Source organism: Lissotriton vulgaris, chromosome 10, assembly GCF_964263255.1.
Source record: "Lissotriton vulgaris chromosome 10, aLisVul1.2, whole genome shotgun sequence".
In the NCBI taxonomy this organism is placed as follows: Eukaryota; Metazoa; Chordata; class Amphibia; order Caudata; family Salamandridae; genus Lissotriton; species Lissotriton vulgaris.
In genome coordinates, this window is record NC_141698.1 from 34,990,728 (window position 1) to 35,018,436 (window position 27,709).

The 27,709-nt window shown below is 45.0% G+C and overlaps 1 protein-coding gene across 3 annotated transcripts in view; it reads left to right on the forward strand.

Moving 5' to 3' along the window:
• Positions 1-1,416: 1,416 nt before the first annotated feature.
• The window catches only part of CDK20 (cyclin dependent kinase 20), a 93,891-nt gene continuing 67,598 nt past the window's right edge, over positions 1,417-27,709 (forward strand). For 2 of the 3 annotated variants that reach the window (XR_015300646.1, XM_086940366.1), the window contains exons 1-2: positions 1,417-1,587; positions 5,288-5,407. Coding sequence is in view for 2 of the 3 variants with exons in the window: in XM_086940366.1 (XP_086796492.1) it covers positions 5,333-5,407 (75 nt within the window). In the remaining variant the exon portion in view is untranslated. The remainder of the gene's footprint in view (positions 1,588-5,287; positions 5,408-27,709) is intronic. The other variant, XM_086940367.1, reaches the window with a different exon arrangement.

A 27,709-nucleotide genomic window follows, 5' to 3' on the forward strand; every position in this document is an offset into this window, starting at 1 on the left:
CATGTGGGGTGTGTGTGATTAGAAGATGCAGCTGTTAAGGTAGGTGGGGCCTGAGCTGTGCAGTGCATTGAATGAGTGTGTGGGAAGTCTGAATTGGGCGAGTTTGTGTGTTTGGAGCCAATGTAGTTCCTTGAGTTGGGGTGTGATATGAGTTCTGTGTGAGAGGTTGAGAGTGAGTCTGGCTGCCAAGTTCTGGATGGTTTGAAGTCTTCTAGTGAGTTGCTTGGTGATCCCGATGTAGAGGGCATTCCAATAGTCAAACTTGCTGGTGACTAGGACATGAGTGTTACTTGGGAGCCATTTGAAGATCTTACTCAGCATTTTCAGGTTGAAACGAATAACCCAAATAGTATCTTGGACAAAATACTGCCTCTAACATGGACTGATCATAAAGCTATTCTCTTCAAACTCCTTCTTCAGGAGAGAAACGCGTCCTCCCCAAATAGACTGCTACAGTGGGACTCCAGAAATATATTTAAATCAACATGGCCATTTCTCCAAAACCTCAGAAACACACATCCATTCAACAGTGGGGCCCACTACACTGCATACTTACTCTGGTCATTTAATTCAGCTTCAAAAATTTGGCCAAAAACCCAAGAGTCCTACTATAACATTGGCGGAGTGTCTTAACCTATTTAACTAACCAAGCCCCTATCGGACTTTCGGGCTTATTGACACCCTATGTGCCTGGGCATACCTTGAGACCTACCAATTGCGGGTTGGTCTGTGTCCCCCGAGTAAGGAAAGCGAGGGCGGGGGCCGCTCGTTTGGCTTTTTGGCGGCCAAACTCTGGAATTCCCTCCATGCGAACATCAGAGCCATATCTAATTTGCTGATGTTTTGGAAGTCCATAAAGACATGGCTGTTCCCTGCAATTTAACAACAAGGACGCTGCTGTATCCCCCTGCTCCCTTTAGGTTTCTGGCTGCGCTGAGACGCCTCGTCGCTGAGGCAGCCATGCGCATTATAAATCCTTTATAAATAAATAAACATAACATTCCTCCTTAACCCACACAACCAAAAACAAATACAACATGAAACAAATCATGAAGTGAAAATACCACAATAAACAGCCAAATAGAACATATGTAAGTTGCGAGATAAGACCACAGCTGCATTACACTCAGCGAGCACCACATAAAAGAAGTAAGGCACACAACAGGATCCACCTGGCTACAATAGAACACATGCCCTCAAGTCAGAATAAAACCCTTCTAAATTGTAGAAACAGCAAGGCGATGCCTCAAATGATATCTTGCCCTGCCAACAAAAACCAGGACCCACTTCGGGGAGCCCTCTAGCTGCAACTGTCTCTCACTCCAGCATCAGAATGGATGCACAGAGATCTGCCAGCTCAGACATGTCTCTGCTTCCGCACACGTCACGTGACCACGCCGTACGTTACCGTCACGTGACGTGAACGTCGTTGCTAAGGGCTGCTTCCTTGGAAACCAACCGCTGCCCGTCGCGGCCCGTGCGGACGGGGGCGCTCTGGCAGAGACTCCCCCGGGGCAGGGAGCGCCCTCCGCCGTCAGAGAGAGGGGAGAGGAGGCCAGGCAGAGCCCAGCGGGCGCCCGGGGTCAGGTCAGTGTCCATCCCGGGGCAGCGACTGGGGTAGGGTGGAGGCGCAGCCGTGCTCACGAGCTGTGCGGAGGGGCATGTAGGGGGCTGGGGAGGGGTAACAGTCTGTGTTTACATGGTGACTGGGAGTAAAGAGGCGCAGCACAGACCCCTTCAAGGAGGGGAAACTGTTCCACTCGGGTAGGCAGTACTGTGTTTACAGAGCTGTAGGTGGGTCGGGTCCTGCCAGGTCTCAGACCTAGAAGCCTCTTAAAACTGTCGTTGAAATGCCCCCTACCGACCCTGGCTTCATGCCCTTATCTTTACAAGCAAGAGCTCTGGTTTCTTTTTTCGTTAATAATGTGTCCAACCCCTAAGGTTTTTGTAGTGACCACATCATACACAACACAGGCAATGCGATTCCAGCATCCATATGAATATGTCCAAGCAGAAGAGATTACAACGAAGGCTTCTTGGCCGAACGTTTTATATGTGTACTTCAAGATGTTACTGAGGACTGAGCCCGTTGTAAAGCACCCTCTCTGGCGCTTGACCACTTTCTGTTTAGCCTGCCATCGCCTGTACGTGTGCACTAATTTCTCAGGGTAAGGGCCAGGGCACAAGTCCTGAAAAAAGAAGTGGGGGACTAACCTAGTTGGGCAGTATGCAAGTGACATTACGGCGCGCAACATCACGGCGAGTGACATCACGGCACACGACATCACGACACGTGACATAACAGTGCGTCACATCGCAGCGTGTGACATCACACATGGCATCACAGAAATTGACATCATATAAAGTGGATAAATTGGCATCACTAGCCACAACTTTACAGGAAGTGGCATCACAAGAAGTGACATCAGATCTAAAGCCATCACATATATGTTTAGCAGGTCTATCATGTGTACATTAGAGGCATTGTGAGAATAATAGCACAGTGAGCTATGGAAGATTATATGTGACTTCTACACCTTGCAATCCCCCAGTTTTATGTAGCACATCCTGTACATTCATTAAGAAACATATATAATTTATTGTACATGTAATATGCACGTGTTGATGTAAAGCGCTCTGACACTCAGCATTGGAATGAGTAGGGCTATACAAGAAAAATAAATGGTACTTAAATTATTTCAACGCCTCCTGGAGGGGAAGTAAGCTCTATATAAATGCAATTTGTTTTGTGTAAATACTGGGAAAGACAAACACATCTGACATTCTTACACTGCATGCATATCTCCAGGACGGGACGGAACAAGGTGAAAAACTGCCTTAAGTATGTGTGATGTGCTATCCTTTGTTTCCCCTCCGCTTCATTGCATCCGGTATGAGGTTCCTGATTGCTTCCAGCCAAGAGACTCGAACAAAAGGAGGCCTCATGACCCCTCAAATGTGGCCTTTGTTATGGGCCCAGCAGGAGTCTTAAATAAGAAAGCCCCGTCCGCGCCTGCAGACGGTTGCTTGTTACAGTAAGAACAAAGACAACGTGCAGGCACTGCTGAAAGTGTCCCGGTGTTTGGAAATTGCACCGGGACAAGTTCAGCACATTATCCAGCGGGCCCAAATTGTTGGCAGGGTGGACGGCGTTCACTCTGTGAAAGAAGTGAGTGGACGCTGGCCACCCCCATGTACCCCCGACTCTTGCCCTGGTAAGGGTGGTGTTCCCTGCGCCTAAGATGTAACACCCAGGTCAGACAGAAGGCTGAGCAATATATATATATATATATATATATATATATATATATATATATATATATATATATATATATATATATATATATACATACACACCCCCACCTCCACCCCCACCCCTCTTTCCGGAGGTTTCACAGTTTGTCAAGGTGAAGACGAGGCTTGTGAGGAAAAAGCATATGAGGAGGTAGAGATAATGAAGATGGAGAAGGAAAAGAAGTCAATAAGATCACAGAAGAAGGAAGAACACCACATTGTGACTCCCGGTCGCTGTCAAACATGGCAATGTTGCTGTTATGTTCATTGATGGCCCAGGAATCAAGCGCATCCCCCCTTCTTCTGACATCCTCAATGGGCAGCAATTCACAGGGTTCACCCCAAAGGTCATAATATGACATATTTCAGGTGATGAAATGACTAGTGTGCCATGCAGCTATCATGGAGACTGTGTTGAATTTTACATTATAATAAGAGGGGCCACTGGAATTTTGCGGCAGAGGAGAGCTGAGTAAATTGTGCTGCAAGAAAAGGTAAAATATGCAGCTTAATGCGGCACATTTTATGACGGCGTTACTTCATTATTTCTTACGTTTTACACTTGTTCCCCTGTACACAGGCATTGGAGTACTTTGCAGAAAAGAAAGTAATTATATACAGAGTAAAACAGAGAAGAAAACATTATACAACAAAAACAGATACAATTAGTCTTAGTGCTTTAGTCAGAGATTGATAGATGGGAAGCTCTCTCAAAATGTGCAGATATCCCATCTGCCTTTTTACAAGTGGCATAGGCTACAATGTACTTGTAGTATGCTGGACTGGGCACCCATCACATTTGTGAAGGAGCATCCTATTCACCAAACTTTAAATAGGGCTCTTAGTTGGGAATCATTAGAGAAAGACTACAAGAAGAGGCAGAAAAGGTGAGCTTTTAACTGTCTTCTGAATGTGTGAATAGTGGGTTAAGTTTTGATACCATCAGGTGTAGGGTTCAGCAGTCAGTTGTAGCTTCAGTGACTGATTGTTTTGAGCTTCTGGGTTTTTGAAACTCCTTGGTTCCAGATATAGGGAGTTTTCACTTTGGAAATCTTTGACTGCCAGATAAGCTGCGTAAATTGGCCATGAAGGAAGAATAATTTAGGTGAATCACTTTACATGTAAGACTGCAGATTTTGTATTGGATTTCGGCTACTTCTGACAACCAGTGAAGGTTGCTTAGAATTGAGGTCTTATGGTATATTGTTCAAGTGGAGGAGAGAAGTTGGGCACAGAGTATAGCACAGACCTGAGCAAACAAGTGAAGATGTGAGGCACCAGTCATTATGGCCATACCATGCCCCAGTCCAGAGATAACTTAAGCTTGAACTTCCACTCTCACATAGCCATGTGAAAATAGGTGTGGTTACCTTATGGAGAGCAGAAAAATTAAAGGTAGCCAATAGTTCCATTCAGGTTGATGTTTGATTTTAAAGTGAAGCCAAGTAATTTCACTGTGGAAGAAAGCAATGCAAAAAGGTATTTATTTAAATAACTTTATGTTGGTTGAGTGGACTGTTGGCTAGCCAGGTTTGAAACTTAACTCTCAAGTATTTCTATGTAAAGGAGACCACCACTGTGTGTAGAGGTTCCTCCATCAGGAAGACACAACACTTTGAGAGGAAAGAATTATGATAGCCCTGTTGTTATATGCAGTCACTCTGCTCTTAGGATTTTGCCAGTTGGAAGAATGTGTTGGATGACAGAAGAGCCATCCTACTGTGCGAAGATTCTAACACAAGCCTTGAATCTTGCTGCCTTGGCATTGCACTGAAAGTCTCAGGCAGTGGAGTACTATTTGGTCGTGTGAAAACAGTTAATCCCCAAAAATGTTTGTTCGCTTGAAAGGGGATAATACACCAAGATTGTCTCGTCATACCTACAGCTAGGAGTTTATAAACTGCTCAATACAGTTTGACTGCTCTGGATCCAATAACTTAATCTTTCAAACCAAGTATTTATCGTTTACTCTTCTTCTGTTTCTTCTCTGTAGCACCCCCATCTCCTGAGTTGGTAGCTGTTGGCTCATCCTTCCTCCATGGATCAGTACAGCATCCTGGGCCGCATCGGGGAAGGAGCTCATGGAATTGTCTTCAAGGCCAAGCACATTGAGGTCAGTATACTGGTGCTTTATGAGTTTGTTTATGTGAGAAGCATTTGGGATGTTGGTTCTCACTTGACTGGATCACCGTAGGGTCTCCAGGATGTCATTGAGCTGCCAAGTGGAAGGGCCACATGCAACTTTTTTTAAGGAGCAGTGTTCAGTGAGTGCTGATTCCATTAACACTGAAATCACACCAGGTGAGAACAATGTAGAGTAGAGGGATTGAAGGAGTGAAGTATTCAGTGGTTCAAGAGAGACTGCAATCCATTTATCTAATTCCTTGACATTTCCAATTAATAACATACTGATTAAATAATGAGCGTTATTACTGGCTGAAAACAAGCAGCAACATTATTTATATATAAATAAAAAATATTCTCGCATTTTGGTAAAACCTTTGGGCCCACATTTTCAACAAATTAGGGTCATGTAAAATCCCAGATAGCTGACAAAAATCCCTAATCATACCAGGACTAAATAAGGGAAAGGACTGAAATAGTCCCAATCTCTATCAGCTCATTTCATTTTTGCTTGAAATTGTTTGTGAGCTGTTGAGGACGGGTCAAACACCGTATAACCAATCCCAAAGGAACAAAAGTGATTTAGACCCAGTCCGTTGACATTACATAATCTATTTGCTATATAGTACCTTTTGCACAATGTATCGGAGACATGGAGGGACATTATTTATTATGTATATTTTAAATCTTATTTTGATGTAGTTGATACATTTTTTTCTTTTTGGGCTAAACTAAGTGCCATGGGGATTCCTAATTCAATCCTATCACAGGCGAACCTGGGACTTTATGGGAAATCACCAGCAAAAGTTCCTGTGCACAATGGTTTGAGACAGGGATGTGTACTGGCTGTACTGTTAATCGCCCAGTTTATTTATGAGTATCTTGTGTCAATTTGCTGTGTGAGAGCTAACCTTCAAGACAAAGCGAGACCCCTTTAAATATTTTGCTGTGCGCTGACAATTTGCTATTTTGGAGTATCCTCCAATATCATCTACTTACCTTGGAGTCTTACTGCACACTTAGTAGATTAATGCTTAATATAAAGAAGACTTGAGTTATGCAAGTGTGGGGTAGGAAAGCCTCTATTGGGTGGTCCATAAATAATATGAAATTAGAAGTAGCTAACTGTTACAAATACCTGGGTTTTGCCTTCAGTAACTTAGTTTTGGTGACCATCTTAAATAGGAGCATGATAGCACAAAGGATGTGAATACAGCTATGCTAAGTTTTAATTGTCAGTACTGTGGCCGAATGTTGGAATGCCTATTAGCGCTATAACATGCAACAACTATGCCAGTTCTCTTGAATGGATTGGCTGCGGAGGGTGTTTGTTATTTTAAGACATTTGAGGTTTGGGTGTGGCATCACATTTTAGGGCACCATCCAGTGTGGACACATAAGCTATTTCTTTATAATTAGGGCTGTATTCAGTTCAAAATAAGAAAGCGATTGCATGTGTAAAGTTTTATAGTTTCCCTGACAAGTGAAGGTAGCTATAGTCTGCCTCAAAGACCTTCTACAGAGAGGTAACACCTTTGGAAAAAACACAGAACCAAAATTAAACTACTATTTGAAAAGTATCATATGAATTTTGATTACAGACCAAAAACTGCAGGTACCGTAGTGCAAGCATGTAGAATTACTTTGCGGGAGTGAATGAAAGAGAAATAGCTCTTGGTGGATAAGTGCTTTATGAACACCAGAACATTACTGTTCTATTATAACATGGTAAAATCAGTGCCTCCAATGGCTGGCTATTTAATAAATGGTATCAACCCAAGGTTACACAGTCTTTTGTTATATTTTCATCTCTGTGGGTTCCAGAATTATTATAAATTCAATATTTGTATGAAACATCTACGTTAACACTGTGAATGACACCTTACGCATGATTTAGCACATCTAATGCTTCTTTGTCCATGAGACTTAGAGGCGCGTAATATCTATCTTAAACCTTTATAATGGAAATTCGATTTCCCTAAGTGCATGTGGCATTTTAACATTTGCTGGTTTTGAATCAAAGAAAGTGGCTTTTTGCTGTAGATTTGTGTTTCATTAAAATCAATTAGTAAATAAATTGTCATTTTATAAATTAGATTTTTGGTAATTGTTTTAATAGGAGTTCTGTGTGTTAATGTTTTAAGCGTATTTATTATTGGATAGTTATGTTTTTATTTTTATGAATAAGAAGTCTAACAAACTATGTTTATTATAATAATAGTAATAACAATATACAGATGTGGACCTTTGGCAAATGCTTAGAAATGGACTGTCATCAATGAGAAGGTATCTTGCCTTCTTTAGTCCCCAGAACAGGTAGCCAGGCACTGTGTTTTTTTTAAAATCATCATTATTTCTGGGGTTGTTGTGTTTAAAGAAAGCAGCTTTTCCGCTGAAATGTTCTCTAACTCAGTGAAAGGCTATCATGCTGACTCAGGTTTAAATACAACAACTCATTGGTTTTATTCACCTTTTGGCTATGTTATGCATTTCTCTGTTAGCATATTTCATCACATCTCGAAAACGTGCTGATTTGTGTCTGCTCATGTCTTTAAGGGTTTTTGAAATAAATGCAATGTGGTTATTGGGACAGAAATGCCCGTTGCATGATATACAGGCGTGTACCCCCGCCCTGAATACTGGAGGGCATGTGAAACTGGTATCCTGTTTTTTAGGTCTCGCCTAGCGACGCAGCGAATGCGCTGCTCACTCCTGGCGAGATCTATTATCGTGGCTTTAGCTTGCGAAGCGAGGGTGGAAGCTCCCCCCACGCTTCTAACTGGCACGCCTGCCAAATGGGTGCTTTCTATTAGGAGGGAAGCATGTTTTGTTCCCTCCCTGTCTTCATACGGCGTGCCTGCCCGGATAGGGCATGTGCACGCGCCTGGACAGGACATATGCACGCATTTGTGGTACGAGCACAGCGTGCTGCTTTGCTTTCATTCTGCAAAGTTCCCCGGGCGTTTCGTGTCATTACAACGTCTCAGGAGAATGCACGCATGGCGCGCTTTCACTTTCTTTACTTCTCGTGTTTCTACTGCTTTTAAGCTGCAAATGCAAATCAAACATTACCCCACAGTGTACTTCTGTTCACTCCTCACGCAGTGATTTAAAACAACTTCCCGCACACACTTTAATCCACCTCCGTTTGCTCCTTCTCTCCCACCCACTCCTTTTCCCTCCATTCTGCGCCCATGTTGGTTCCATTTTAATGTAACTATTAGCAAACGTTATAAGGGTCTCAAGCCGTTCCCTAAAAACCACTGCACAATACATATAGCATACGCACAATTTTGCATCCCCTCACTATGCTACCGCAATCATCTTGCACAGAACATTAGCCCACGGCGTCACACTACCCATTTACTAATATGCTCCGTACTGCCTTTCTCTCGCCGTCGGACCTATAGTCCCTTTATTGTATGCAAAAATATAGGTACGCTCTACAAGTTAAAAGCTTCCACCACAACAATTCATTAATGTTTAGAACGCACGCTCTGCCGCTCTACAACAAAGCATGTTTACGCAGACGCAGTGCTACAAGTTTTTTTATATAGCCCATTAGCCCACAAAGTAGAGTATTCCCCATTTGCTTGCACACTACTACACCTTAACTCCTGCCCTTCAACATCATTTTGCTATGCATAATTTCCGCAGCCCACACCCAGTCCTTTTTATTCCTTTCTTATTATTAACACAAGCTGATTTGTACTGCCTTACCACACGTATTCCCGTTTGCCTTCCACTTGCTTTCTCCCTTTCCAAGCCAGACTCTTATACTCAACATTATCTGCTAGTGCTAGTCACACAATATTTCAAAGACTCCGTGCTTTCTCCTTATCCCTTTCCCCCTCCCCTGCCTGCTACTATTTATAATTTTCCCCAAGGCCACTGCTGCTTCTCTGCTCTCACTGGCTGTATATACTCCCCATATCCACTCCTGTTTGCCTACCTAATTTACAACTGTCTCCTCTGTATGCTTTCTCTTCTTCCACCGTCAAATCAAAAAAAAAAACATCTGTGTACACAAACTAATCTACGGCAATTTTGCTCATTGCTATTTCCCCTTACCTACATTTCCCACGTACTAAAAAACCTTTGTACTTACTTTTCAAACATACTCATTTGGTTGCTTCCACACTTACAGGCAATTGTACGGAAGTCCAGCTCCATAAACTGTGGACAATACAACGCTGGAACCACATATCTAGCACACTCTCCCTCCCCCCTCCCGCTCTCTCCCCCTAAAAAAACCCAGCTTTTGCAATGCAATAGGTCTCGCAGTTACCCAAGTTTAAGCTAATGGCATTATAAATGACATTGCCTTTTATTTATGTTTTTAAACGAAAACAAAAATAAAAGGCATTGTTATTTGTAATGTCAATAGTTCAAACTCGCATAAATGCGAGACCTATGGCATTGCAAATGCTTGTTGTTATAGCTAAGCCATCAAGCTACGCTATTATGTTCATTAAGGCCTAGGCCTGTCCACTACAAAGCCAACCCTCTGTAGCAACATGGCAGTACTGTTCATGTCTTAGGTTGTTGGTGTACAACAGAGGTGGCAGTGCCCCAGATTTTAAAGGATTAATAGATGGAGCCCTTTTATCTAACTCAGAGGAGTGCAGCCTACTGGCTCACTCATATAAAGTTCCTCTGGGATGTGACAACCTGACCTTTGCATGCACATAGCATGCGTGTGTCAAGTGCATATGTCCATAGTGGATGTATGGCACGTGTTTTAGCAAGACTCCAAGTTAGGTGTGAGTATGGTTACTGTGACCAGTGGGATCCATTTTGGACGACACCCTGTTGCAACATAACACAGAATGGAAGGTAAATGAAGTGTGTTGCCTGCATTCTTGTGACTGGGGAGTGGAGAGTCTGACACTGAAGTGAGGAAGGCTGGAGACTGGGCTACCCTTAGGAATTCTATTAGGACTGAAAATCCACGAGGAACTTTTTGCACAGGATTGCTGCTAAGATTTTCTGAACACTGCCATTTGGTAGATGGTAAGGGAGATGGGGTGATAGAGTGTAGGATTCTGTTGTTAAAGGTGAGGAAGTGTCTATGTAGGGACTGCATTTTTGTGTCTGCCACTGAATGCCCCTTCAGGAAGGCATTGACAGCCACGTGCAGCATTGGCTACAATAGAGCCAGAAAATGACATGTGAAAGGGAACCACCACAAACCTGTTTCATAGCCTTAGACAGCGGAACCACATCCCCTGTCAGGAAAATAAGTATAGAAATGGAACCCAAACTACCTCACTGTGTTCCAGTTACAAGTTCTTCTTGACCAAGGAAGGGAATGCACTACCGAGTATTCAAAGAGCTGCTGTGTGACCAGGGCTGGTGTCTGCCTGAATGCCTTCCTCCTAGCAGTGAGGGGGCCATCACTTGAAGTCTGCACAGCTTCAAAGAGAAGCTGAGGGTCTGATTGGCACCCTAGAAGCCTGCATGCATTCTCACAAAGGGGAGGATTATGCCTAGCCTTGCAGGAAGAGAGATTGTGCAGGAGGAGAAGCACAGTCATGTACCCAGTGCGATAACACACAGAAGAAACTGAGTGGTCTGTGGGAGTGCACCTGGTGACAACCCAAGCTCAGCAAGGTCCACTCTGACCTCCCTGCGTGGTACATTGAGTGAACTGTGTGAAGCTGGGTCATATTTAATCTTCTGTTTGCCATCGAGCAAATCCTGTATGACCAGAGGGCCCTGCCTGCTGCCAAGCTGTGTGCCTAGACGTCATTGCCACTGCAGGGTAACTGCCAAGGAGAGACGATAGCTGATGCCAGCCCACTTACCAGCACACCACTGCTTCAGTACCTGATGACTTTCCTGACAGACCACAGGCTACATCTGCCAATGAGAGTAGACTGATGAGTCTGGACGACTATGTCGTAACTCTGACATGACTTGAGAGGGGGGCTGCCACATCAACCTGGTCCAGCTACTGAAGAATTCTACTGTATGACCACTGAGCGTGTCGGGCAACTTCTGCAGGACAAAGCAGTGCTTCGCCTGTGAAGGTAACACAAGACCATGTCTGAGAGATTGTATATTGCCTGAGAACTATGAAGTAAACCCCGCCAGTGTGCCGGTAGAACTGTAGCAAGTTTCAATACTGAGCATGCTAACCTCTTTTGCATCGGGCCATTGATAGAACTGACATAATAGTGTACTTGCACCTGAGCCAGTTCCAGTGACACCGATGAAAAGGTTTGGTCACAGCTATTGATTTGCAAAACACGGTATGCCACCACCACTACTACTTTATGTACTAAACCCACAACAGGGACAGTAGTCTCCTGTTTGAATGTTAAGGGTGTACTTGTTGCAGCCCTCCAGGTCACTGACAGGGGTCCAGGCACTCATTCATGTCAAGGGACAGGCCTAGGCTTCTGTTTACTCACTAGAGTGGTGTGAAGTTAGGAGCAAAATAAAAAATAGCAGGATACCAGATACACACACATTTGGGCACTCAGGGCAGAGAAATATTATTGTGCATTATGCAGGGGACTTTCCTGTCCTAAAAGTGATTCTGGCACAATTTCTAGATAATACGCTAATATGACATAATTGATCATGCCGACTACATTACACAACCAAAACCCAAATATATTTGATATTGTTGTACTCTAGAGATATAGGACAACATTTTCTTGGCTAGTGTTTTGGGATTTATGTTTGTTAATTTGAGAAATGCCACCAAGTATTGAGCATATTTGTTGATTTTTTTTAATATCTGTGCGTTTTTCATTGTATCTTCAGACCGTAGAGAGACATTGATGAGTGGATTGCACCAATACATAGCCTTGAATATGCTCAAAAGTATAGTTTGTGGGTGCCCAAAGAGGCCGAAAATGTATTTGTTTTAAACAACCTAACGCCAAAAATGCTTTTGCACTGAATGTGTAAAGAAGGAGACAAGCCTGTGATGTTGTGACGGTGATTAAATGGTTCGTAAAGTCAAGTCCTTTGCTCAGCATCACCCAGGTCTATAGCCTGGAGCGTATGTTTTGGAATGTATTGATCTTCGTAAGGGTATGAATGTAAACTTGATTTTGAGGGAGGTTAGAGTGGAATCTCCAACAGGAGTTTGTTTAAAATGTCCTTTTTTGGGAGATTTAGATTGTTATTTTTTTAATTATTGACATTTTACCAATATATATTTAGAAAAAAATGTAGGATATTTTATATTTTATATTTTAAAGCATACCAGGTTAAAACCTTTCGTGAATGGAGGATAGAATTTTACAAGTGGGGGTTAGGGGCTCCCCTCAGAAATAGATGTGAAATGTGTGGTAAAACTGTTTTAAAGCGCCAGTTTGTGAATCTGAAGGTCAAGATAACCTCTCTGCTAGTGTCCACCACTGATAGGTAGTGGTCTAGTTGCACTGTTTTAAACACTTGTGGCAGTGGGAGGCACATGCATTGGGGGCATTTAATAATGCATTTGCCACCCAGTCACAACTGATAGGGTGAAGGAGGAGGGCATTTGCCTTTAAGCAATGCTAATGCTGGAATGTGGGTGGTACCTCTTTGTACTTATTTGCACCTCTTGCTTGAGAGCCACTAAAGTAATTAATATGCTTTTCAGCTGTGACACTTGGCTGTTTAAATTCATGTATTATTTTTAATTGTATTGTTTCATAGAAATCTACTTTTTAGGTCTCGGCTAGCGTAGGCTGCGCACATGTGCAGTCTCGCTGGCGAGATCTAATGTCTTTGAGTAGCGAGGTTAAGCCCCGCCCCTCTTCTCCATTGGCTGGCCTCCTAAATGGCGACCAGCCATTGGAGAAGAGGTCCCAGTGACGTTCTTCTTTGGATCTAAGCCCCGTCCTTTTCGGATTGGGGGGGCGTGTTTTTGACTTTCTTTCTACCTTCTCAAAAACACGCCCCCCAGTCTGAAAAGGACAGGGCTTACAGTTTCTTACCTTCTTTATGGGGCCATCTGTTTCGTCCCATAAGGAAGATAAGGAACCTTTTACTGCAGCAGTAAGTCGGCAGGCAAAGAGAAAATGACGACGTCACGTCCAGCGCTTGTTTTAAAAGTGAAAGTGCTTCCCTTGATCCACAACCTCGAAGAAAATGAATATTAGGTGTTAGCTTTATTAGCCGTTGATTTTATATTTGATATATGGTGCCTCTGATATCTAACGTGACACCAGAAGCCCTTCTTCCATTCGACCCCCCCCTCACCTGTCAGTCTCCAGCTATCTACCCAGACCGTCGTATCTGGTAGCAGCTGTGCCGCCGCCTCCCCTGGGGAGTGCGAGGATGCTTTGTTAATTATTATGCACCTCCTCCCCTAGCAACCTGCCGTCTCTTGGGTAATGTGACCCCGGGGGACTTCCGGCCGACCTTCCCGTAAGCCCTTTCCACCGGATGAAAAACGGTAGCCTCAAAGAAAGCCACAGCCTGAACTCCCCTCCCCCTTAACTGTCCAACATAGTGTGAAGAACATGGGACCGAAAGGGGAACTCGTCCCCAATCGTCTCCCCAGCCGAGCCGAGGCTCACATTTCAAGACTGTTCGAGGCTACCTGCAACTTCTTCTCAAACACAACGCACACAAATGTAAAATGTGTGTGTGTGTGTGTGTGTGTGAGAGAGAGAGAGAGGGGGCACTTCTAACTTCACTCTTTCTTTGTCTCTACTGTTTTCTGGAAATGCGTCCCTTGGCCTACCCTGGTTCCCATTTTCCTGTGGCGTCTCCAGAGGTGGGCCTGATGGGGTCAGTACCCTTGTTGTATATTAAATGCCTGCGCACCCTTGTACCCCATCACAGCAGCTGTTGAATGTGTCAAGAGGCAACACAGAAAACCAGCATTGGCAAAGACCATTCCAGTTTTGCAGGATGTGCTGGGTTCCTTATGCTAAAAACATTACGGAATAAACGGGCAATTCTACAGGTTTCAGAACCCTACTCAGACGCATGAACGCATGTGTTCATCACCTGTGCGCGTTAAGTACTTTACGACATGAGTAATGTACTCGTGAATCATAAGGGAATGAATGAGAATATCCAATAAGGTGTCGACCTCAGAAGGACGAGTGGCTGAGTAGACGTGCCGAGATTGGACCCTGTTCCCACGAAGCAAGGCGCTGTGAATTACTTCCGCTCGAGGTTCAGTTCAGTCCACGTCTCTCCCTCAGTCCCTGCCCCCGGAAGTGCAGTGTCCCCCGCGTCGCCCCCCGCCAGGGCGTTGTATGTCTGTCCCTTCCGGGCTGGCTGCCCCCCTCTTCGACGGGTATCCGGCTCAGACGGCTCCCAAGTCGTCCTTTCTGGTTCCTCCGGTTTTAGAAATGCCGCCTCGTGCTGAATTGATAAGCGTGGCGGAGAGCTACAACACCCCGAGAAAATCCTAAACAAAGTTTGATCACTTCCATGAAATCTCAGCCTTTTCTTACTTCCACTCACGATTTTAGGACAATTTTCACACGCCATGACACTTTAAAAAAAAAAACGCTATGCCGCTGGGCGCTTAGATACTTTTTTTTCGCAATACAACAGTATTCTTCCAAAAAGCTGCATTACTAGAAGATAATTTATAATCATAGGGGTTTGTTCACCAGTTTGTTCACCAGACTACTTTTTTGTTTTAATTAAAAAAGCGAATGTCGTGCTTGAACTATTTTTATGTTGAGTTCTATGTTTAATTATATCTGTTTTTTATTTGAACTTTCTAGAACTTCAGTCTGAAGTCATCTTTAATTTATTTATACCGAGAACTTACATTTGGAGTAGTGTTTATGCTGTTGCCGACTATTGTAATTTAATACAGGTAGCGTAGGATAAATGAACTTTATCTAGGAAGGACTTCAGATGTGAAAGCGATAGCTGCATAAAATTAAGTTTTTCCGTACAGATAGGGGAAGAAACCTTTGACCACACAAGTAGGGCGGGACATGGGTAACCCACCGTTCTAATTAATATAGAGGTTATACAAAGTTTACCCGCAAAATAATGGATTTGGCCTAATTTTGATTATAACGCGAAAAAACGTTTTCAAGCAAACAGAATTGAGACTCCTTCAATTATATATTGAAAAATAATTTCAAACTTAATTCATAACATATGTGAGCTATTTTCTACCTGCTCGGTTATGAGAACTGCCTGGTTGAACGAGAGAGAACTCTCATTGAAGGAAATAATGTGGCCATTGCTGAATAGTGAAATAGTTAGCGGGCTGAGCTTCTTGCCAGTACACTTCCGTGTAAGTAACCAGCTTGAATCCTGCAGGGCAGGGCGCCTCAGGAGAGCACGGAGTACAGGTACCCCACCTGTCCTCTCCGGTGTGACTGCTCACTCCTGTCCTGCACTTCGAGGTACCGGGCGGATCTCTCGACAGAGCTGTGGCGGCCACCTCGCCCCTGAGGCGCCGGCCATGGATGGCATGATGGAGGGCAGTGGGGTTTACTTTGAGAATGGCTATGGAACTCAGGGAGACGAGCTGGAGTGCTTCCGGCAAAGCCTCCCAGCATGCCTGTACGCGCAGACACGGCCCATCTGCGGGGGAGCGCCTCGTGCGTCAGAGGGGGTAGTGTGCACAGACACTATGAGCTGACAGCTAGAGAAGGGTTCGAGGCCTCCCACTTCATGGCCTCTGGTTATGCCTCTGACCCCCGCACGTAGTGTTCCCAAGGCATGCTGTACACCTGGATGCGGAATACTAAGGCCCAGCAGCCCCTGCGAAGCAGATGCGGAGCTCCGTACACAGGTGAGCACTGCCCGGCTGCCACTCACTGTCACACAGCCGCCTCTCGCCTCACTGCTACACGAGCACCAATCACCTCACCGCCCCCACAGCACTCACCTCAAAGCCACTCAACCACCACTCACCTCACTGACAAACAGCCACCATTCACCTATCTGACATACAGCCACTATTCACCTTACTACCCCCGCAGCATTCACATCATAGCAACGCAATCCGCAATCATCACACTGACACACAGTCACTATTCTCCTCACTGCCATGTAGCCACCGGTTAGAGATGTGGCTTAACGGCTAGAGCAGCCGACTTTGAAGCTGGAAAATAAGATTTGAGTCTGGCAGAGGCTCAAGCATCCTGTGACTCTGGGCAAATCACTTAACACTTAATCTCCCCTCGCGTAAAAAAAAAAAAAATGAATGTGTACGTCTGTAATGCAACTGGTGCCCCTGTAAAGCGCTCTGATATCGAGTTTGCGCAATATAAAACTGCAACATCCAAAAACTGTCCCACAGCTATCTAAGCTCACTCATTCGGAGCCACCACTCTCATCCCTGCCATACAGCCCTCACTCACCTCACCGCTTCAGAGTCCTTACTCATCTTACCACCACAGAGGCTTCACTCACCTTACCTGCACACACACATCGCTCATCTCACTGGCTCGCCGACACCACTCACCCCACTTTGTATTGCAGTCACCACGCACCTTACTTACACACAGCCACTCCTGCCTCACTGCCACGCAATTAAAACTCACATCGCTGCCACATAGCTAATACTCACCACAAGCCATCACTCACCTCACTCCCACGCAGCTTTCTAATGTGGTACAAGAGAGACGCTCAGAGCACAGGTCTGTGATTGTTAGATTTGAGAATTTACTATTGACAACTGTACATTTTAAAATATTAAAAACTGGAATTACAAGTTAAACAAAAAAAAATTCCAATGCAACTAATTAAACTGTAAGACACCTCACGAACATGAATCAAGTTGATTGTAATATTCTACTGTTAAAGCCTGACTGTTCTGAGAAGCTCATAACTTGAGGCAGGAGAAGTAGCAATGGAAATGCAGACAAGGCCTCAGTTCCTCTGCAGGCAAAATGCATCTTCTCCGCAGAATCTCCAGTGCAGTATCACCTGGCGGTGAGCGAACGCCGTGAATCTAACAGCTTCTTGCTCAGCAGCTCTGCTCATTTCGCCACACCCTGCTACGTTAAGGAGATTGCCTACTGCCATATTGCCTGTGGCGCGGGGATATTAACTAATTTGCACAGAATCACTGGGCAGTGAGCAAACGTTGTAACTAGATTCAAAACTATTGTAAACATATATAGGCTAATTTCTTATTCTTATCTATACCACAATCTATTGTGCACCCTGAATTAGGTCCTAAAAGCAGTGTGTTGTGGTTTGTGTGTGTGGCTCTGTGTGTGTGTGTGTGCGTGTGTGCCTCTGTGTGTGTGTGTGTGTGTGTGTGTGTGTGTGTGTGTGGCTGTATGTGTATGTGTTTGTGTGGCTCTCTGTGTGTGTGGCGCTGTATGTGTGTGTTTGGCTCTGTGTGTGTGTGGCTCTGTGTGTGTGTGTGTGCAAATACAATAGGTCTCACATTTGCGAGAGATTAAGCTATTGCCATTGTAAATGACAATGCCATTTATTTATCTGTTTTCAAAACCAACACCTAAATAAAAATGTTGTCATTTACAATTCCAATAGCTCTAACTTTTGCAAAGGCGAGACCGTTGCATTGTAAATGCTTGTTCTGATAAGCATTGAGTTGCCATCAAGAAGGAAATTTCCATATTAGTAATGCCTGCATTAGCCCTCAAATCATCCTTACAATATTTGCAGAGCGTGCATTTTCTGCAGCTAAAATTACTGCTGGATAAGACTGCTGGCGACATTCTCAGAGTGTGACTCGGCACATCTGTGAACAGATTTCTCATGCATGATCTGATATGTTCTGCTAAACTGGAAACATATGAGGATTTATTTCCAGTTTCATCAGATTATTCAAAAGTTTCCTGCAAAGCAATCATTTGTTTTTTGAGATATCATCCTAACAGCCTGAGCTGCAAACTCGCGAACCAGGTTCGAGATCCGCCATTGCTCAGCATCCTGTGATAATAAGCACATCACCTAATCTCCCCGTGCCCCCCAAAAATCTGACCTTGTGTAACAGAATCTGGTGCTCATGTAAAGCGATCTGATGACTGTATGTCAAGTGTGCTCTAAAGATCGATAACTTAAAAGAAGATCGATTTTTACAGATCACATAACTCACTCAACATGTATTATAAGTAGTTGTATACAGTCAACGGGCATCAGGGAAACCTAGGTGCCAGTACTGGGCACCCATGGAGCTGTAGCTTCATATTTACTGCCAGCAGTATGCACCTGGAAGTCCATGCATGTTGAGTTCTGTTGGTTGACAATCCAAGCTCTTGATGAATACCATATCATAGGGCCAGTGGGTGGATGTAATATGTGCCTTTAACTTGCTGTAATTGGGTATTTCTCTCACTACAGGTAACTCTTTGTAAGTACTTTCTACTATCGGTTCATATTTCTTATTCAAAAATGTCAGTTTTAGTTCTCTGGGTCTGCCTGGAGAAAGCAGTTGTTTATTAGCAAACTAAAGTGGTTCTCTTGGAAGCCCCTCCGAACCACGGACGAGTTCTCAGTGCTAGAAGAGGGCTCACTGGATAGACAGCTGTAGGTAAAATCCAAGCCAAAGACTGCTACATCTGGAATGTTTACCATTATCTTATTACATGCTTAAGGATTCCACAGACTTTTGCAAAACCATAGAGAAATGAAGATTGAAAACAACCTCAGCCTTTTACAAATATTTCTCTGCAAAAATCACAACCCTTTTTAAAGCCTAAATGTAGCAAGACTCAATTGACTTCTATTTTAGGACTAGGCGCATTTACTATTCCAGCGTCTTTACTAGCATATTTGCGTGGCGAGTACTTTGATGTTTTTGCCACTTCAGAAGCAGATGCGACCCAAATGTTGATACCCTAAATCCTATGGTAAAGTGCAGATTTAGCCAGTTTACCTAGCCGAGCCTGGGACTCTGGCGGACGGTAACCCACAAACAGCCCAATCATTACTTTAGAATGATGCGTACAGGGCAGCTAGTCCTGAGGCTAAAGGATTATGTGTTGTATTAGTCAGTTCCTAAGCTCATTTCACCCTCGACAAACATACACAAGAAACGTACACTATGTATTTAAAGGGTCTTAGTAAAAATGAATGCCCCCATCTGCTGCAGTTTATATGAATAGATGTAACTATCCAAATTGAACATTGGCAATGAAAGTAGTTTAAATACAATATATTAAAAAGAATTGCAACATTGTTGATGGTATTTATTGAATGACAAAATATTCATTCATAACCAACCTCTCCCTTCTCTGTTCTAGCTAATTCCTCGTAACATGCCCAATTAAAGTTCTTAGCTGGCCTCTAACCTGCATACCTTTGCTAAATAACAGAATTATTTGAATAAGTGTCTGTTCTCTGAGAAGGTTTCAGTGTGTCTCCGTTATGGAAAATGTAAAGCAGATGGAAGGCTTGGCTCAGAGGAGCGGGTGGCCTTTGCTGAAGATGGCTGTAGTCCACAGTTCCTAGGAGTGTGCGTCTGTACTAGAACCAAATATCATTTTTTCTTTAGTATTAAGCGATCTATATCTCATGATGAATGTTGTAAAATGCAAGAATTAGCTTATGATTTCAGATGCACATTTACTAAAATACATTGCACATTACAAATAATAATACATATACATGAGGATTAAATGCGCTTTCAATCTGTGATAAAGCAGTTTGTGTAGGATGTGCGTAATTAAGACTATATGAAGCACATGTTTAATAATAAAAAATGTGCACAGGAGTACATGAATGTACCAAAAGCAATGGGGGTACATAAGCAGAAAAGGCACAGCACACATCAGCGTGATGATGCAGCTGGAATATTTTTTAGGGAACTATGGGCCAGAAGTAGGAAGGCTATTACCGGTCTGTAATGGTCGAAATTGTTCGTTACCGACCGGTAATAGGCTTTTCCTATGTAGGTGGTAAGTTTACCGATTCAGTAAATAACAAATCGGTATTTACCGATTCGGTATTTACCGAATCATCATTTACCGATTCGGTATTTACAGAATCGGTAAATGACATGTAGGAAGCACTTTAAAGAGTGCTTCTGTGCTTTAGGGATTCATTATTTGCCACCTACTATTAGTTGGTGGTAAATAACGAATACCTCTGTAAATGCAAATCTGAGCATTTACACCTGTGCCATGTGACAGACATACATGTCCTTAGGGCATGTATGTGTGCCACATGGGCACACAAGCACTATTCAGGGGTGCAACATGGTGTCAAAGTGACACCCTGCCACCCTTGGCTCTTTCCTTATTTTACTGAATCAGTAATTACCGATTCAGTAATTGACATTCATTCCTATGGGCCTCCAGGCCCATAAATACTATTTACCTGCATCTAGCCCTTAGTATGTATGATACCGAATTCGGTGGACTACAGTTTGGAGTCTTTTTGTAAAATACGTTTTTGTAGTCTCAGGCGTCATTTACGGTCCAGTGGCGGCCCACAAGCTCCCAGTGTGGTGAGAGACAAAGGCCTCTGACTGCCCGTCTGTGAACTGCCCTCGGATTTAAAGAGACTCACTGCATTAGTTTTTGAATTATTAGCGGACCCATCTCTGCAGCAGAAGCCCCGTCATCGAAACATACCTGCCAGTCATTCGTCATTCATAGAAATGACCGTAGTAAGGCCTCGCTCTCCGGCCTTATATAAATACATATTTTAGCTGTCTTTCCCAGCGTGGCCTCGTGCTCTGAGCTCAGCCACCCCATCCTGAAGATACTGGACTTTTAATGCTACGTCTCTCTGCACATTTGAATATGTGGTATGTTTTCTAAATGTAGGTAATTTCCTTTGTGGTGAGCACCCTGAAGGCTCTGGGAGGCAACTGGTGGTATGTAAATATATCCTTTCATGCAAGGTCAAAGGAACAGGACAGGTGTATTATTCCGCTTCAAAGCGTAAAGCTCACACCATGTGTGAAGATCTTAGCGTTGCTGGTCAAAGTTGGAGCCGATACCATGAATCTACAATAAATATTCACCCCCAGCATGAGAGCTCTAATATTCAAGCGCCATCTTGGAATGGGCCTCTCATCCAAAGGCTACTGGTTGCTCCTGGCTAGTGTTGTGCATAATACATCCTCATCCATTGCTACCAGGGGGAAGTCTTTCTCCAGAGGCATCTCATCCATTCTTAATGGGACACTCAGTGCATCTCTGATCTATGGCTGTAATTAAACACACAATCCCCCAGACATCGGGCTGGATATGCGGACACTTATTTCTGAACACTCAATTGTTCATAAAACAAGCCACCCCCACCCTCCCACGGGTGACCTCATCATTGTGGGAGGACGGAGCGCAACAAAGATCTAGGGACCTCATCCGAAATGACGCCACTTTCCACTCACACGAGTAGCTGGTTGGCCAACACTACTATAGTTATATCACTGGCACTTTTGATATGTCTCGCTGTTCATTTGCATGACCATCCTTTTAAGACAGTGAGAGGTGTTCATTATTACCAGATTTCACCATTGTTTTAAGCTTTATTGTGATTGTACCTATTTTTAAAATACTTTTAAAGACATTCTGTTTGCCAAAAAGCCAATTAAAATGCATTTTATGCCCTTCAGTTTTCTAAAACATTTGTGCATTGTTTCCAAAAAGGAGGCGGCACTCATAGGTTAGAAGACTTGGTGCACTATAGAGCAGTCGGTGTGGCATGGAGCATATTTTACACGCATCACGTCCCTCGCCCGACATGTTACAAAAACATCAATGAAAAAGAAAGTTTTGATGCAAAAAAATAATACCTCGGGATATCATCAATTAACATAGGAAGTACTTCTGATCCCACTGAGGAACTGAACAAGGGCAAGGATTTTAGCAAGAACTGCAGTAGTTGTAGGTGTAAACTCTAGATAGTTTGAGGAAGGCTTCAGAATTCTTGCAAATGTTGCTGCTAACTGTCTTGCCGGAGTTTGACCAACAGCATTGTACAACTACAGAGGAGTCAGTTAACTAACGTAAGCGGAAAATCTTGGGGTTGATCACATCTAACCTTGCCAATTTTTTTGAAATTATGTAGGATATGTGGATTTAATATTGGTTTCTGGTTTTTATGCAGAGGTGCCATACGCTGGTCTAGCAGAATCTGTTTTTCAGATACTGAGTATCTGTAACTTGCCATGCAGAGTCATTGTATGTGCATGTAGGGCTCTATTGAGCATCTGCATTGGATCCAGCCTGTGCGGGCTGATGCTGAACACCTGTGATATTGACAGCGGGAGACTTTCATGGCAGATCCCTTTAATTCACCCTCTGTGGATGGGGGAGATATGGCTCATTTTAAATTGGGGAGATTTGAGGGTTAGACAGCAGGGTGCCTTTCGAGAGGGTGCAGTGCCATCTCAATGTAGTAAGGACGGCGATTAGGAAAAATGGTACTGGGAAGTAAGGAAATGTACTTGCTTGATTTGTATTGAGAGCTCTGGTGAGTGTGTCTGCTCACCGAAGAACCTTATTTGTATTGAGAGCTGTGGTGGGTGTGTCTGTTCACCGAAGAACCTTCTTTGTATTGAGAGCTCTGGAGGGTGTGTCTGCTCACTTAAGAACCTTATTTGTATTGAGAGCTCTGGTGGGTGTCTGCTCACAGAAGAACCTTATTTGTATTGAGAGCTGTGGCGAGTGTGTCTGCTCACTGAAGAAACTTCTTTGTATTGAGAGCTCTGGAGGGTGTGTCTGCTCACTTAAGAACCTTATTTGTATTGAGAGCTTTGGTGGGTGTGTCTGCTCACAGAAGAACCTTCTTTGTATTGAGTGCTGTGGTGGGTGTGTCTGCTCACTGAATAACCTTATTTGTATTGAGAGCTCTGGTGGGTGTCTGCTCACTGAAGAACCTTATTTGTATTGAGAGCTCTGGTCGGTGTCTGCTCACTGAAGAACCTTCTTTGTATTGAGAGCTCTGGAGGGTGTGTCTGCTCACTGAAGAACCTTATTTGTATTGAGAGCTGTGGCGAGTGTGTCTGCTCACTGAAGAACCTTATTTGTATTGAGAGCTGTGGCGAGTGTGTCTGCTCACCGAAGAACCTTATTTGTATTGAGAGCTCTGGTGGGTGTCTGCTCACTGAAGAACCTTATTTGTATTGAGAGCTCTGGAGGGTGTGTCTGCTCACTGAAGAACCGTATTTGTATTGAGAGCTCTGGAGGGTGTGTCTGCTCACAGAAGAACCTTATTTGTATTGAGAGCTGTGGCGAGTGTGTCTGCTCACTGAAGAACCTTATTTGTATTGAGAGCTCTGGAGGGTGTGTCTGCTCACTTAAGAACCTTATTTGTATTGAGAGCTTTGGTGTGTGTGTCTGCTCACAGAAGAACCTTCTTTGTATTGAGTGCTGTGGTGGGTGTGTCTGCTCACCGAAGAACCTTATTTGTATTGAGAGCTGTGGTGGGTGTGTCTGCTCACAGAAGAACCTTATTTGTATTGAGAGCTGTGGTGGGTGTCTGCTCACAGAAGAACCTTCTTTGTATTGAGAGCTCTGGAGGGTGTGTCTGTTCACCGAAGAACCTTATTTGTATTGAGAGCTGTGGTGGGTGTGTCTGTTCACCGAAGAACCTTCTTTGTATTGAGTGATGTGGTGGGTGTGTCTGCTCACCGAAGAATCTTATTGTATTGAGAGCTCTGGTGGGTGTGTCTGCTCACTGAAGAACCTTATTTGTATTGAGAGCTCTGGTGGGTGTCTGCTCACTGAAGAACCTTATTTGTATTGAGAGCTGTGGTGGGTGTGTCTGCTCACCGAAGAACCTTATTTGTATTGAGAGCTGTGGTGGGTGTGTCTGTTCACCGAAGAACCTTCTTTGTATTGAGTGCTGTGGTGGGTGTGTCTGCTCACTGAAGAACCTTATTTGTAATCTGGGACCTCCTCGACAGCACCACCCCGGACATAGCATTCTTTACCAAAACCTGGACCTACACCTCCTCTAGACTGGACATCGCCATCGCCATTCCCCAAAGATACAAGATCTCCAGGAAGGACCACCCCACCCGCCCGGGAGGAGGAATCGCCACCGTCCACAAATCACCCTCCGCCTGAGCACACTCTCCGACGAGCCCACAGACCTGATGGAACACCTTCACTTCAAGATACTGGCCAGCCTTACCTCCACGCTCCGAGGAACCCTCATCTACCGACCCCCTGGACTCCGCGGACTTTTCATTAACTACATCACAGATATCATCTCCATTGTGTCCACCAACTACACCCTACTGGGAGACTTCAACTTCCACCTCGACAACCAACTGGACCCCAGCACCACATCCCTCCTGAACAACCTCCACAACATTGGACTCCGCCCGTGTTCGTGACGGAACCCACGCACTCAGCATGACACACCCTCGCCCCCCTCTTCACAACCGGAAACTCCATCACCTTCAGCGACACCACCGAACTCCTGTGGACTGATCATCGATGCGTCCACTTCACCTTCAGGACACCCACCATCCAAAGACACCAGCACTTGCTCCCACAAAGAAACTGGACCAGAATCGACGACCAGCTAACCTAATCACTCAGCAATTCCACCCCAACCATCGCAGAAAACGACGACCTCAACACCAGAACCCGAACCCTGCACAAATGAATCTCCGAGGGCACCAACACCATAGCCCCTCTCAAGAAAAACAACAACACCCACGCCAAGAAAGCTAGATGGTTCACCACCGAACTTTGAGAGTCCAGCCGCACTTGCCGCCGCCTCAAAAAGGCCTGGAGGAACACCAAATCCACAGAAGCCCACAACAACTTCAGAGCCGCCACCAAGGCCCACCACCAACTCATCAGAAAAACGAGGAAAAAAGCGATTGAAGACAGAATCTCCCCTCATGCACACAATAGCAAAGAAATCTTCAACATCATCAAGGAGTTCGCCCCCCCCCCCCCCACCAGCAAGTCCACCGACATCCCTCCCTCACAAGACCTCTGCGACAAACTCCGCATCTTTTTCCATCACCAAATCAAGAGCATCTATGACCACTTAGATGAAGACAACCTACACATTGAACCCTCACCAACCACCCTGACACCCTGAAGCCAGCGATCGACAACTGGACAGCCCTCACCACCGAAGATACACTGAAGACGATGAAGACAATCCACTCCGGGGCCCCCATGGTCCCCTGCCCCCACCACATTTTCAACAGAGCCGCCGACACCATCGCACCCATGCTCTGCCACACCATCAACTGCTCCCTGGCAACCGCCTCGTTCCCTGACGACTGGAAACACGCTGAGATCAACACCCTCCTGAAGAAACCCTCAGCGGACCACACCAACCTCAAAAGCTACAGACCCATCTGCCTGCTCTCGTTCCCAGCGAAAGTCCTCGAGAAAGCCATCAACAGCCAACTCTCCACATTCATCGAAGAGCACAACATCCCCGACTCCTCCCAATCCTGCTTCAGAAAAAACCACAGTACGGAAACCGCCTTCCTCGCCGCAACAGACGACATCCGCACCTTACTGGACAAAGGAGAAACAGCAGCCCTCATCCCTCTCGACCTCGAAGCGGCGTTCGACACAGTCTCTCACTGCACCCTAATGTGCAGACTCCACGATGCAGGGATCCAAGACCAGATCCTCGACTGGATACGCTCCTTCTTCTCCGGCAGAACGCAGCGGGTCAGACTCCCCCCCTCTCCTCTCGGACCCTACACCTACGCCTGCGGAGTCCCCCAGGGGTCCTCCCTCAGCCCTACCCTCTTCAACATCTACATGGCTCCGCTCGCATCCATCGTCAGAACCTACGGACTCAACATTGTGTCATATGCAGACGATACCCAGCTCATCCTCTCCCTATCCAACGAACTCAACGCCACCAGACACAACTTTCGAGAAGTCATGGAAGCCGTTGCCAAATGGGTGAAAAACAGCTGCCTACAACGAAACACCAACAAACTGGAAGTACTCATCATGGGCCCCAAACCCGGCGCCTGGAATGACACCTGGTGGCCCCCTGCTCTCAGAAGCCCGCCCACCTCCACGGACCACGCACGCAACCTGGGAATCATCCTGGACTCAGCTCAAAATGGACCACCAGATCAACTCTGTCTTGTCCTCCTGCTTCCAAACCCGCCGCCTCCTACGTAAGACCTTCAAATGGATCCCCCTCGAAGACATAAAGACCGTCACTCACGCCCTAGTCACCAGTAGGCTTGACTACGGCAACGCACTCTATGCCAGAATAAACAAAAACCTCACCCACAAGCTACAGAACATCCAAAACGCAGCCGCAAGACTAGTCCTCAACCTGCCAAGACACTGCCACATCTCCCAGCACCTGCGCACACTCCACTGGCTCCCTATCGAAGCTAGAGTCGCCTTCAAGATACTCACCCACGCTCACAAGGCCCTCCACAATACCGTACCAGCATACCTCAACAGCCAACTCAAATTCCACGCACCCCAAAGGACCCTTTGATCAGCCCAGCTCTCCTACGCAGTGGTCCCCAGCACCAGAAAGACCAGATTGGGAATTCGCTCCTTCTCCTTCCGCGCGGCCAGAGCCTGGAATGACCTTCTGCTCCACCTCAGACAGACCACTTCGCTCCCCATCTTTGCAAGAAATCTCAAAACCTGGCTCTTCGACAGACCCCCTCCTTGATGGACTGAAACCTGTGACCCCCCTCCCACCCCACAGCGCCTTGAGACCCTTACGGATGAGTAGTCACGCTTAACAAACACCTGATTGATTGATTTATTTGTATTGAGAGCTCTGCTCACTGAAGAACCTCTGCATTCAATAAATCATGTCCTTGACTGGCATTTTTTTCTGAAACGATCTTGTCCTCTTAGGAAGTCGGCTATAAATGATTTGTTCGCCAGGCTTCAGTGAGTGGTCATTGCCAAAATGAAGCCTAACAGGTGGGAAGGCGAACTGTTGTTGCTGTCAGAAATGATGGTACAGCATTGGTGATGAAAACCAGGAGACTATCCATACCCATAGGTTGCCAACACCTGGGGAACTAGTCAGCACAGGGGAACAAACTCTCCTCACTCACTTCCTAGTGATGACGATCTGAGTGGGGAGGAGGTAAAATTGAAGCAGTCACTCCAAGGAGGTGCAGGGTTATAGGCACCCCGCAGCCGTGATGGAGTATAAAAGGGGCTAATCTTAGCTCCCTGAAAACGGAGACAGAAGTTTGTGAAATGGGTGGGTTTTGGACTTGGTTTGGGATGAGAAGAAGGGCTGAGGTACTCTGGTATGTACAACCCAGTAACTGGCCTAGATTTCCTCAAGACTCGGGAGGCCTTGCACGAGACACGAGGAACACTGCTAGAGAAAGCACAGGAAAGTGCACAGAGGGTGAGAGGACCAGCTGCGACATCGCAATGTGGTGTTTTCCCTCAAATCATCTAGGTTCTTTAGTTTGATGTGTGTTTTCTTCACTCTT